At 41.6% G+C, this 13247-nt stretch overlaps 2 protein-coding genes and 1 non-coding gene across 6 annotated transcripts in view; all 3 read left to right on the top strand.

The window, feature by feature from the left end:
- Positions 1 to 6261, top strand: part of nup93 (nucleoporin 93) — a 33036-nt gene extending 26775 nt beyond the window's left edge. For all 4 annotated transcript variants that reach the window (XM_020704244.3, XM_078949018.1, XM_011476466.3 and 1 more), the window contains 10 exons: positions 255 to 446; positions 528 to 654; positions 741 to 813; positions 2180 to 2224; positions 3832 to 3948; positions 4021 to 4139; positions 4218 to 4335; positions 4413 to 4496; positions 4579 to 4707; positions 5934 to 6261. In XM_020704244.3, the coding sequence (XP_020559903.1) occupies positions 255 to 446; positions 528 to 654; positions 741 to 813; positions 2180 to 2224; positions 3832 to 3948; positions 4021 to 4139; positions 4218 to 4335; positions 4413 to 4496; positions 4579 to 4707; positions 5934 to 6044 (1115 nt within the window). In that variant the 3' untranslated portion in view covers positions 6045 to 6261. The remainder of the gene's footprint in view (positions 1 to 254; positions 447 to 527; positions 655 to 740; positions 814 to 2179; positions 2225 to 3831; positions 3949 to 4020; positions 4140 to 4217; positions 4336 to 4412; positions 4497 to 4578; positions 4708 to 5933) is intronic.
- A 1397-nt stretch (positions 6262 to 7658) lies between these two features.
- On the top strand, positions 7659 to 7754 carry mir138 (microRNA mir-138). Its single transcript, NR_107099.1, has one exon. It is a non-coding gene; the product is annotated as a microRNA mir-138 (primary transcript).
- Positions 7755 to 9753: 1999 nt separating this feature from the next.
- Positions 9754 to 12725, top strand: zpd (zona pellucida glycoprotein d). The gene is made up of 10 exons (XM_004069833.5): positions 9754 to 9912; positions 10035 to 10080; positions 10159 to 10266; positions 10533 to 10741; positions 10843 to 11000; positions 11083 to 11197; positions 11880 to 12007; positions 12083 to 12266; positions 12363 to 12468; positions 12553 to 12725. Exons 1-10 carry the CDS (start codon positions 9874 to 9876, stop codon positions 12672 to 12674), a joined length of 1215 nt encoding a protein of 404 aa, XP_004069881.1. The 5' UTR covers positions 9754 to 9873; the 3' UTR covers positions 12675 to 12725.
- The last annotated feature ends 522 nt before the right edge of the window (positions 12726 to 13247 follow it).

Consider the following 13247-nt stretch of genomic DNA (forward strand, 5'->3'; position numbering starts at 1 on the left):
TTTTTTCCTAAAAACTGCAACTGATCCTAATTCTTTATTTAGTGACACGTCAGTGCAGTTATTTTTACACAGAGATTTGGAATAAAGTTTAAAAAAGATAGAGATCTGAAGAATAAAACAAAACCGATTATCTGGATTTACCATCACTGGTTAAATAAAAGTTTATGAAAATTTGTCTGACCAAAAATCTTATCTGACGCAACATTTCTAAATAAAAATATTCTTTTCCTGGTCATCGCCCTTTTCTTCTGTAGGCGAGTCCCATTTCTCGGCGAGCCAGCAGCCCTTCCTGTACTTCCAGGTGTTGTTCCTGACCGCTCAGTTTGAGGCTGCCGTGGCGTTCTTGTTCCGTGTGGAGAGACTCCGCTGCCACGCCGTCCACGTCGCCTTGGTTCTCTACGAGCTCCGGCTGCTTCTCAAGTCGTCCGGTCAGAGTGCTCAGCTGCGTAAGTATGACCTCCATCTTTTTTTCTATTTTTTTTAACCATATTTTGAGACATTTTATTGGAGCTATGATCTGTCTGCAGTGAGTCAAGAACCCGGTGACCCGCCGATGATACGTCACCTCAACTTCATCCGTCTGCTCATGCTGTACACTCGCAAGTTTGAATCCACGGATCCACGGGAAGCTCTGCAGTACTTTTACTTCCTACGGTAAGTAATCCATCTCCCTTCCTGACCCTTAGCTGCTTTACTATACATCGACATATCCAATAGATGTCGTTTTTATCGTCCTGCAGTAATGAAAAGGACAGCCAGGGAGAAAACATGTTCATGCGGTGCGTCAGTGAACTTGTTATCGAGAGTCGAGAGGTGAGTGGACCACGGTTTCCTACCAAGGCTTGGAGAAATATGTCTGCGCCAATAAATCAGTGCTGTTTGACCCAGTCAGTAGAGCTGGATTTGATATCAAACTCCCTCCGCTGATGGAAAAAAGAGACGGTTTTAGTGTCGCCCATTGGCTATATATGAGAACTGGACAGAGTGAGTGTGATTTCACATATAGAAAATGGTTTAGGCTACGTTCACACACACGTCACACACATGTCGCGCGTTCTTGTACGTGCGTTTAGCCCATGGCGTTTACACTTAATGAGTAGGGAGGGGCAACCTGTTCTTTATCGTTTTTTTTTTTACTGTTTGGAAGAGATTTGATGCAAAATGTGGAAGCGGTGCAAATGCCGCGAGGCCTTTTTCTTTCTCAGCTCCCTTCTGATATGTGAAAGACTTTCTCCAGCCGGAAAAAACATACAAAACACAATTATTAATTTCTCCTTCATGATCAATTTTCAAATGTGAATTTAAAGGGACGCCATCCATACGTCAATACCAAACCCAAGTCTCTGATTGGTCAGTTTGGCGCATATATGAGCATTTACATTGACTTTTCATTCAAGTTGGTTGCTTTAACGCGTGTTGCCAACGTAGCTTCACTTCCCGCCACAACCAAATGAAGTTAATTCATTTGACTTTTTCTTTTGGCGATGTGGACATTGCTGCCATGTTGGAGCCCGACAACCTCAGTAAGCATTTGGTCTGAGTCATTGTCTCCATGGCAACCACTCTGCCTCTCAGCTTTGAGCGCGTTTGAAGTCCACACCGCTACCTCTTGAAAGCAGGCTAAACGAAATCTGTCAGACGTTTCAAACGCTGGCCTTGGGGCCCAGCAGGCTCCACCCATTTCTGTCGATCTGATTGGTCAGTTTATAACTTAAATAACTTGAAGTACAGAAAAAATAAAGGCAGATTAGCAAGAAAATGTAAAAAAAAAAGGAATGGATTTTCTGACCAATAGAATGACTGAGGAACAGCTGTTGATTGATGGGATTTTGGCTTCTTGGAGCCACTTCCTGTTTGGAACGCCATGGGGGAGGAGTCACTCAGTCCAGCTGTCATATAAAGTCAGTGGTGTTGCTGCACCAGAAGAGACATTTTAACTTCAAATTGGATCAACATCCTGATTTGGGCATTGTACCTTAAAATGAAGAATTTTTGTGTTACTAGTCACAACCTATTTGGTGTGCAGACTTTTGAACTATCTTAGTGAAGCGTTTTTGAATTTTCTGTCAGAAAATTTGACTTGTGAAACACGAAAAGTGCGACTGAGATGTTGCTGCTTAATCTCACAGCACAGATGAACCGTTGTGACTGATTTTTTTTTTTTTACTTTTCCTCTCAGTTTGACATGCTGCTGGGGAGATTAGAGAAGGACGGCAGTAGGAAGGTAAGAAGATTGAGTCAATCTCCCCTCCTCATTTATTTAATCTAGCTCTTTCTATTTGCCCCACACCTTCTCTCCATCTCTTTTCCTTCATCCGCTTCCAGATTTTTCTTTCTTTCCTCTCCTCTTTGTTCCCGCCCGGCACGATGTTCAGTCAGAAGTCGTCTCCTACACATTCAGCGCCTCACATCCAGAGAAAGCTGGTCACCTTTCAAGGATCAGAAGCCTCAAAATCTGCATTTAAACCTACATTTTTTCTCTTTACATTTCTCACGGCGCCTGCAGCACTCTCTCTGCGTGACGTCTGAAGCTGCTTTTGTTTCCGCACATTTTTCACGGCTGTGTTTTATCCCACACTCTATTCTGGGTACTAAACACATCCAGAGTGCGGCTCTGAACGCGTCTCACGCGCGGTTTGATTGAAGGCTTTGTTGGATTAACCGTCGAGCTCCTGGCAAGTTTGAAAATGTGTGCCGGCGTGTTTTGATGTCCATTCAGGAGAAGATTACGTTTAATTTCCTTCCTATAGATGCTCCACATACAGAACATACGAGGCGGACAAAAAAATGGAGATGGCTGCGTTCTGCAGGAGGCATCAGCGTGAACTCCATGACTCTTTCAACACACGTCTTTTTACCCATGTTGATTAATTACTGATAAGAAATTCTAATTAACTCCATGTATGATGTCACCTTCTTCTTCTTCTTCTTCTTCTTCCCTCTTTCCCACGAATCTCACAAAAGCAAACATTGTGCCTGACCAAGCATTAAAACTCATGTACTACCTGTTTTTATTTTAATTTATTAGATTTTTATGATTTGATCACACAAAATGTTCTTTTTTATATCAATACTATTATATTTTATTGAATAATAAAAAGCATTCACATCATAGATAATTTAAATCAGAAAAATAATATGCTTAGTTTGAGTTTATTTGTTTATTTATGAACAACGGATTTAAAAAAAGTTTAGAATAAATTATATTTGAAGAAAAATATCAATTTATAATTTCAAAAAGGATCAATTAAGATCTATCATTTTACAATTATTTTAATTCCAGCCTTATTTAATATGATCAGCATCTACGGTGTATTATGTTGGGAAAACTGACAGAAGCCAGAATTACTACATAAAATTAAGTAAAATAATAAAACATTTTTTGTGTGTCTGGTTTAATTTTCTTTAAATTTAAATCTTTATGTAGAAACGAATTAAGAATCTGAGGGGTCATAGAAGAAATGAGAAAAAAATTAATTCAAATTAAATGCAATTCAGCAATTTTTCCATTAAGTTAGAAAATGATAGTCATATTCAGTCACATAAATGTCTTCATGTGGTTAAAAACTATTATGTAACAACATTTTAGTGAGATCAAATCAAATGAAACTTTATTTATAAAGACATTTTCATACACATGCAACAAAACCACAAACGGATGTAAAAACAAACAAGGATTTATGGATCAACTGACTGTTTTGAGAATTCACAGAGTTAACAGGTGGAGAAGGAAGCGGAGCCGTCTGAGCTAACAGGACAAAACTGGATTTTGATTCACACTCCAAACCTCCGGCTCAGCTTCTCCTCTCACTCCTCTGATCCCCTCTCCAGCCCGGCGTGATCGACAAGTTTGCCGGAGACACCAGAGCGATCATCAGTAAAGTGGCCTTAGAGGCTGAGAACAAAGGCCTGTTCGAGGAGGCGGTCAAACTCTACGAGCTGGCCAAGGTGAGCAGAACTGCTGGTCTTTGCTGCTCTCCGCCGAGCCGGTGGTCCTGAGTTCCATTTGTGCCCCCGCAGAACCCAGACAAGGTGCTGGAGCTGATGAACAGGCTGCTGAGTCCGGTCATTGCCCAGGTTAGCGCGCCTCAGTCCAACAAGGAGAGGCTCAAGAACACCGCCGTGGCCATCGCAGAGAGGTGAGGGGACGCCGCAGGTGCGCGCCAACAGTGACGCTACGGATGCTAAAAATGACCCTCCCTGTGTTTCTGCTGCAGGTACCGCTGTCAGGGGATCGCAGGGGAGAAGGGCGTTGATAGCACCTTTTATCTGCTTTTAGACCTGATGACATTCTTTGACGAGTACCACGCAGGCCACGTGGACAGAGCCTACGACGTGAGCGCAGCTCTGATTTAAAAAAAAAAAAAAAACACCGGAGGAAATGTGTCACTGATGATTGTTTTTTCTGTCAGATCATGGAGCGGTTAAAGCTGCTTCCTCTCAGTCAGGAGAGTGTGGAGGAGAGAGTGGCTGCTTTCAGGAACTTTAGCGATGAGGTGGGAACAACGTTCACGACCTTCCATCCGGGACGGACAGCCATTTTTGTTTGCTTTAAAGTCTCTTTTTGTTTCAACGCAGGTTCGCCACAACCTGTCTGAAGTTCTGCTCGCCACCATGAACATCCTCTTCACCCAGTACAAGCGCCTGAAGGGGGCGCCAGCGGGCACACCAGGACGAGCACAGAGGAGTTTGGAGGACAGAGACGTGGTGAGAACATCACAGAGCGCTGTTCGCCTTTCAGTGTGCACGTTTTTTAGCCACAATGAGGGCTCTTTGCTGAAACCACAGAGTAGCATTTCAGGTATATGGAGCCTTTAAGCCATTTCCCAACATCTGGTTAAGGCATTTTTTTGAGCTGTCATTTACTGCATTATTATTATTTCCCTTTGACTGTATATGAGAATTAGACTACCGGTAAGTGGACCCTCCCCCCTGGCGTTCCAAACAGGAAGTGGCTCCAAGAAGCCAAAGTCCCATAGACTTCTATGGAGAAATGAACAGCTGTTACTCAGTCATTCTATTGGTCTGAATAACCATTCCTGCTTATATCTGTTTTTAAAAAAATTTTCTTTGTAATTTTAATTTTGAATAACATTTTTTTCCTGTAGTTTCCAATTTATTAACTGACCAATCAAATGCCGGAATAAAATTAGGCGGTGCCTGATGTTGAAAACATTTGACAGTTTCCCGCTTTTGAGTGGTAGGGGTGAGGACGTCCCAACTAGCTCACTTCTAAATTGCTGGGAGCGGTTGCCATAGGAACGAAGACTGCTTACTGATACGTTTACGCAAGTGAACCATTTCCAATGGGTGACGCCGTTCACTCCAGTTTTTATTTACAGTATATGGTTGTATGTTGATCTTTATTATTTATCTTTAGGGAGAATTAGGTTCAATCTAGATTTAAGTTTGAATCAAAAACAAACATCTGCAGCTCCCCCCCTCCCCCCATTGTTTTTCGTGGATATTTATGTATAAAATATACCTTTACTCTTTAGTTTAGCGGAAAACATAATGATAAAAAAAAAAGATAAAAATGTTTTTTATTCAACTAAATTGTGTCTAATAAGACAAGAATTTAGGTTTGCATAAACTTTACATGGGAGAGAACATTTCAAATTTCATTTTTATCCCTTTGTTCATGTTTTATATGTTTAAACATTTGTTACTTTTGATCAAACTGGTCATTTCTTTGTTTCTGAGAGAAAATGGGATAAAAAAAACTGAGTAAAAACTTCCCCAACAGCAATATTCCCTTCAGGTGTCTAACAGCACAAACTGTGCAATCAGAGATGTTGACGTGGCGTCCTAAGCTAGCTGCATGGATCCTTTCAGCTCCCACGGAGCTCCACAGGAGGCCCACAAGTCCTCCTCCAGGGGGAGGAGCAGAGACGCTGTTTTTATGTTCCTCTCACGTCTTTTTCTTCAAACAGCAACTCCGCAGCCAGGCCAGAGCCCTGATCACCTTCGCCGGCATGATTCCCTACAACATGGCGGGGGACACCAACGCCAGGCTGGTGCAGATGGAGTTACTGATGAACTGAGCGTTCACGGACGTGCGCGTATCCTCAGACTAACGCATGGACTCTATAAAAAACACGCACTCACCCGCCGGGGAGCCATTTGTTCTGTACAGTCTGAGTCTTTCATCCCATTTCAGTCATCGGTCTGCTGTTTTTTCTTCTGTTGATGCTTTTTGTCCCATCATTTTGTTTATTATTTGTACCTTTTAAAGATTGGAATAAAATATGTTTACTTTAAGTTGTCTTTTTTATGTTTTTTTTTATTTTTATTCCTGTGATAACTTTCATACATAAAAGCTTTTTTACTGTGTGTCGCCTTTCAAACTCTTCAGCTTTAATGCACACATGCATTAAACACCAAGACGTTATTACTGAAATATTTATAATTTTGCCCCTTTTTCATCGTTTAATCCATCTTTAAACAAATCTCAGCAGAATAGTTGTTGTTTTTTTACCTTTAACTCGTGACTTTTAGAGCCGGAGGAAAATGATGTTTTATTGAGCCGCTTTGTTGTGCACAAACGTCCTTTTTGAGTCATTTTTGACGGTCGAAGCGACGGAACTGGACATGCGACCGAGTATCCAGATCACTGTGGTTCTCGGTTGGGAAGTTCCTCTCCTTCCATTCACAGATCCGAGTGTTGCAGGCCGCGGCGTTCCCACAGGCGGTGCTAATCTGTGACACGCCGTGTGCGGCGGCAGATGCTCTGTTGGCTTGAGCTTCTGTTCGGAGCTGAAACGGGATTTCTGTCAGAGGGGAGAGATCTCTGTGAGAAAAGGCCCAAAGTATTTTGTCTGTTAGGGTGAACTTTCCTACAAAAAGTTCAATATTTACTCAGTTTTTCCTAAAAAGAAAAAGCTTGAACCATTAATTTGATGTAAGGTTTTTAACCTCTTCAGACCTGGCGGTGACATCACATTTTGGGTTAAATTACCACAGCAGGTTAGCTCAAATACTATCTCAGGTCTCAAGAGATAAAGATTTATTTTAACTTTTGCTACAAGAAAGATGATCTAAAGCACGATTCCAAAACTAAACTTTGACTCCATGTTTTTATTAGTTTAGATGTTTAAAAGAAGATTTTTATCCCCCCCCTTTTAACATCAAGTATGCAAACGTATCTAAAAAACTGTTTCTTACTGTTGGTGATTGATATTTAGAAAGTATAACATGGAAAAAATAAGAGGAAATCCCAAGGAAGAGATCCTGCTGTCTAATCTGATATTAGCACATTTTAATGGGTGTAAAATTTTACTCCCAGGACAGTCTCCATTGTTTAGAAGCTGACAACTACTCTACAAAGGGGTCCCCCTCCGCCCCCCAGTTACTCTGTGGCCCAACACTCTTCCTTCAGTGTGGCCTCAGAGAACACAGATGGAGGCTCATGCTGTCTTGGCTGCTGAAAGGATGGAGCCAGTCTCTTCATGACAGAGAGCTCGAGTGTCTTTCTGTTGCTTTTTAGGGACGTGATGATTGAGGTTAATTTAGAGGCAGATTAGTTATTAGTTTGTCAGATTATATTTGTGTTTTGAATCAGAGTCGAGTGACGTGTCAGCAGTGTGTAAACCTGTGATGGAAGCCATCGGATTGTGGACCGAGGACTCCACCTGCGGCATCTGAAGCCCCGCCTCTCAGGTGTGTGTGTTGCAGCTGGTGTTGTGAATCAGGCCGATGACACACACCTCCTAAAAGCCGGCTATTTCACAACACCAGGGTGGCACCGCATCACTAACGACGAGACCAGGAGCCGCTACTGCAAAGGGGAAAAGATCCCACCTGAAAAGCCCACTTCCTGCTGTACTTCTTTTCAAATTAAACGATTTAAGCTGTCGTGCTATGATGTTTTATCTGACTTGTTAAAAAAAAAAAAAATTGTCAAAATCTCTTCTGTGAATAATAAAATTTTACATTTTCTCGTTAATTCTTTTGGGATTATTGGCCCATGATTTACGAAATTTCTTTATTTAATACATATAACCCTGGAAAAATCAACAAGAATGTAACAAAATAGATCACGTAAAAAAATCATTAAAAAAATTTTATGGGCCAGCTTTGACCCCATGGGTTCTTTAGGGTTAAAAATAATGGAGAATGAACAGAAAAATTGGGTAATTAGTTTTGTAAAAGTTGTGGAATGTTCTCCATTTATTGTAAATGTGATGAAACTCTCAGTTTTGTGAGGCCTTGTGGATCAGTGATGACTGACTTAAACTCTTCCTGATCATTCAGATTCAAAGCCATAACCTGGCTGTTGTGTCTGCTTCCGTGGATCATGTCACCTGACTCGCCTCCTCATTCAACAGCAGATGGTCCTCACTCAGACTCGAGAGGGAGGTCTGCTCCACATCTGAGGACACAGACTCTGCCCGCCGGCTGGGACCAGTTGGCACAGCAAGAGATACAGTGACCCATTTATGGTTTCCCTGAAGACTCCCTCCATGATACCCATTAAACACCCTCCCCACTCCATGTTCTGACATGCTGACACAACAAACTCACCTCCTCTTTTTTTAAACTTGGATTAAAAGAGTTCTCTCTTTTTATATATATATGTGTATAATTTTTTTATGCCCCTCTCACCCTCCGCTGGTGGTTTCTCACACAAGCTCGGCTCCTCTACCAGAGGCCAGGGAGCTTCAGTTATGGTCCGGTGGTACATCCCATGCAGGGGTTTGTCCTCCTATGATGATCTGTCCTCCAGCACTGTATCCTCTGCTCTCCATTGCCTGAGACATTCACTGAGCACACTGTCAGTTGGGGCCTTGAGCTTGATGTACTCATGCATCTTGGATGTTTCATCCTTGATAGTGGCTTCTACACTCACTAGTCCTCGGCCTCCTTCCTTGCGGCTAGCATACAGTCTCAGGGTGCTGGATTTGGGATGGAACTCTTCCTTTGGCCATCTTATTATTCCTGCAGGGTATCTGATAACTGGCAGTGGGTAGCTGTTTATTGCCCGGGTCTTATTTTTGCCATTGAGCTGGCTTCTCAGGACTTGCCTTGCTCGTTGGAGGTATTTAGCTGTTGCAGCTTTCCTTGTTGCCTGCTCCAGGTTGCCATTTGCCTGCGGAATTACAAGGTACTTGTAACTGTCCTCAATGTCTGCCATTGTTCCTTCTGGGAGTGAGACCCCTCCTGTGTGGACTACCTTGCCTCTCTTTGTCACCATCCGGCTGCATTTCTCGAGCCCGAATGACATCCCAATGTCAGTACTGTAGATCCTGGTGGTGTGGATCAGGGAGTCAATGTCACGCTCGCTCTTAGCATATAGCTTGATGTCATCCATGTAGAGGAGGTGACTGATGTTGGCCCCATTTCTGAGTCGGTATCCATAGCCAGTCTTGTTGATTATTTGGCTGAGGGGGTTCAGACCTATGTAGAATAGCATGTTCAGCCATCAGCAAATGAAAACATTTATTACTTTGGAGACAACTTCCTCCAGTTGTACCAAATCTATATGACTTTACATGTTCTATTTGCAAAAAAAATTAGTCTCACATAACTAAATGTAAGTTATGATATAAAGTATTTTTTTAGGCTCAGGATGCAGACCCCTGCCGTGACCGTCACCTTTGTTTGTCGTGTGTCTGCCACGACAAATTTTAACTGAACTAACATCTGATTTTAACAACAGATGAAATTTAGCTTTTGACGTATTTGTTTTCTAGTTAAGCAAAAAAATAAATAAATAAATAAATAAACATACGGACATGCGTTCACTGAGCATGCGCATAGAGTTTAAAATCGGCACAGGTGTTGGGGATTGCAGAGCTGCAGGTGCTGAAAACGACCAGAGCAGAGGAAAGCGCCCCGTTTGACTGGAATGAAATTCATTTAAAAGCGTCTTTAATGTATATTTTTACAAAAATGAATTTAATCAGCTGTAAGGTGGGTGTTTTTACACATTCAAAGTGTGTGATTTGTTACCTTTTTTGGCTTTAAAAAAAAAATTAAGTAACGCGTAAATTAACATGAATTCTTTTTGTGTTTTTTATTTTTTTTCACTCCAGCTGGTCTTTGCGCTTTTCTTCCTCTCCACGTGCCACAGGGTTCAGGGTAAGAAGAAGATGACGCACCATAGGTTGGGATCTTATGGGTGACTTGCGTGAGGAAGAAAAGTACTTTTCTTTGTAGGTTCCTGCAGTGTCCAGCATTGCACTGACGCCTCCAGATGTGTCCTTTCTGAAGACCAGAAAAGCTGCAAGTGCGCCATAGGATTTTATTCGGATCAGTGTGACAAAAGTAAGTCAGTTTGTTTTTTACCCAAATAATTTAAACTCAATCTTTTAGGGATTAATAATGTCAAAGAGTTTAATTTAAAGCATTTTCTATACAAAATGTAACCGTGTGTTTTTAAAACTTCATTTTTCTTCTTTAGTTGTTCCTAAGTGTTGAATATGAAGCATATCTAAACTCTACTTTGATATTTTTCACAAGTTATGGTAAACTTAAACCTGGAATTTTCCATCAATGGACCAATGAGACCTATAGGTTTTTGTTTCCACCAGATGCACACTTTAAAGTAATGTGTGGCCGTGACTACATGGCGATCAGAGCATCAGAAGACTTTTTCAACTATTACAAAGTGCCTCTAGAGTCTCTCCATTTGCCCAACAAATCTTGCCGTGCTGAAAAAGAGGTCATTGATGACGCCACCTTCTACATGTTCAGGATTTCCAAAGAAAAATATCTGGCTTGTGGAGGCCAGCCTCTTCAGGTAAAGGTGTTTTTTTTGTTTGTTTTTTCTCTCTCTTTTTCTTGCTCTGTGATGGAGCACGACAGATGCCCATAAGTGATTGTCTGATTTTATTTTTGTAGAAAAATTCCACTCATTTGTTGTATTCTCTGAGCGTTCAATCGGAGCTTCCGGCCACTGGGAAAATCATCAGAGATCCGATCTTAAAGATGGACTTTACATGCATTTATCCATACATCAGAAGAGTCACTCTGCCTTTTCCAGTTTTCCCAATTTCCAGGTCAGAACAATGTTGTATTTAAAAAAAATCACTCCATATCAGGATGTTTTCACCCGTTTTTTTCCTTCCCGTTTCCACACAGTGAGATGGTGATGCATGTGGATGAAATGGATGCTACCATACAGATGATGTTGTACTCTGACCACACCTACACTGAGGCCTACACTGTCAGCCCAACCATTGAGCTCAGGGAGAAGGTAAGTGATGCCTGCCAGCCCCCATCTTCCTCCTATAAAGCAGAACTCTTTTACCTCTCCATTGTGGCTCTTTAGCTTTCAAGAAAAACGCTATTTGAATAACGTAGTTTTATAGTTTTGGTTAATTTTTGTCATTTGTTTAAATGTTTTTAAATATCAGATAACTGAAAAGCAAAAGTTTAATTTACTGTCAGTGGTTAATAGAATACGTTTAAAGCTCAGATTCTTACCGTCTGCCGCACACGTCTTGTTTTTTTTTTGTGAACACTGGATTTATTATAACGACTTTTTTGCTTCTTTTAAACGATACAAAAAAAATATGAACAATTGGCACAAACACTGTCAAGCTGATTCTTTTCTTGATGGGGGGGGCCCCCACAGTCTGACGGTTGCAGCAGTGAGAAGCTGTGGGACAGATTTAAATCTGTCCTCCCTGACAGATGAAACCCTCGGAGCACAGAGTGGAACTAATGACTAACGTGAAATGAGCTGCACAGTTTCCCCAAGAGCATCAATGATGCCAATCCGCTTCAAGCTCCAGATGATCTCACTTTTCTTGTAAATCGGTTCTGTTGGTTTTTCCCTTCTGTGGTCTTTTCGTTGCCCAATAAAGACAGCTTTACATCACTCACAGATTAGCTGAATAGGTTCAGCTTTTGTGTTTGGGGTTTTGTTGCTGCAGGTGTTTGTCGAGGTGTCTGTGACCGAGCCAGAAGATTACTTCGTTCTTCGGCTTAACGAATGCTGGGCCACACAGTCTCCCCAGCCCAACTCCACGGAGGGACTGGTTCACAGTCTGATTCACAACGGGTCTGGATTTAGTTTTGGTTTGCTCCTTATTTTGAGTTTCCTGCACTCCAATCAGTCAAGTTTTGTTTTTTTTAGGTGTGCGGATGATGAGACGGTGTCGTTCATCGACGTAGACGATCAGAAGTCTGGAAGAAACGGGGAGAGCCATACGATTCGCTACAGCTTTGACATGTTCCGCTTCATAACGGAACCATATGAGCTTTATCTGCATTGCACTGTGCAGCTGTGTGAGCTAGAAGACCAGACTTCCTGCATCTCTGTGAGTTTCATTCAAAGCAGTCTTCATGACCCAAGATAAAAGGACTTTTCTATTAAAAAACAAACTCTTAACTCCTTATGTATGATTTTCCAACAGGGCTGTAATTCCATCACTAAAAGGGAAGCGGTGAGGGCAAATCCCAGTGAGGGCCTCCTGTCATATGGACCCATCAAGATAGAAATGCCCGACAGACCTCAGTCCAGTGAGCTTCTTAATGCGTCGTTAGACTCCAGCTTTCTGCCTGCCTCTGAATTGTTGGTTTTTGTAAATTCATTCCTGGTTTCAGGCTTGCTGACGTCTGTGGTTCTGCCCGTGGCTGCAGTCTGGGCCTTGGGATTCTTCCTCACCATCCTCGTCACTGTGGCCAAAGCGGGCAGCAGGAGGGTTGCGAAGATAGAGGAGCACTGATGATTATGATGCTGCCATCGTACAGCTTTAATAAAACGGAGAAAACCTTTATCCATTCTGTCATGGGCTCCAAATCTGGTCCAAGAAAACAATTCCTGACCTGTTGAATTATTTCCCCCCTTAAAAATAAAAGCAGTCATACATTTGGCATAGTTTACCCCCCCCCCCCCCCTTATGATTTATTAATATGCAAACTAAGTTTAAAATCTGCAAGAAGTTTACAGAATACACTGCAAAAAGAGGTAGCCTAAAAATGGGAAGAACACTAAAGTCACTAGAGAGCAGTAAAATGATCTCTTCATGCAGCAAAAAACTTTGTCTTCTAAAGAAATCTTAAATCAGAATCTAACGAGGAGTTCCATGAAAGCATTCAAAAAGGGGAGGAAAAAAGCTCATTCAAATTGTGATGCAGCCAAACCTTTTTATTCTAAGCTCTAAGCGGGTTTTTGAATTTATTTTAATTTTAAATTATCATGCACCTAGTTTATTTTGAATAGATGAGTTTATATGGAAGGGACTCATTTTAGAACAAAAGGAGTCTTTAGTACAAGTTCGCCAATGTTAATGAATTAT

The sequence above is a fragment of the Oryzias latipes genome, chromosome 6, assembly GCF_053564925.1.
Source record: "Oryzias latipes strain Hd-rR chromosome 6, Olatipes_Hd-rR_3.1".
NCBI classification, from domain to species: domain Eukaryota; kingdom Metazoa; phylum Chordata; class Actinopteri; order Beloniformes; family Adrianichthyidae; genus Oryzias; species Oryzias latipes.

Bases quoted from the DNA above. Each gene is read 5' to 3' on its own strand.
- zpd (XM_004069833.5), top strand. From the start codon at position 9,874: ATGTATATTTTTACAAAAATGAATTTAATCAGCTGTAAG. The intron at 9,913-10,034 runs GTGGGTGTTTTT...TTTTCACTCCAG, and splicing joins TGAATTTAATCAGCTGTAAG to CTGGTCTTTGCGCTTTTCTT. The intron at 12,008-12,082 runs GTCTGGATTTAG...TGTTTTTTTTAG, and splicing joins CACAGTCTGATTCACAACGG to GTGTGCGGATGATGAGACGG.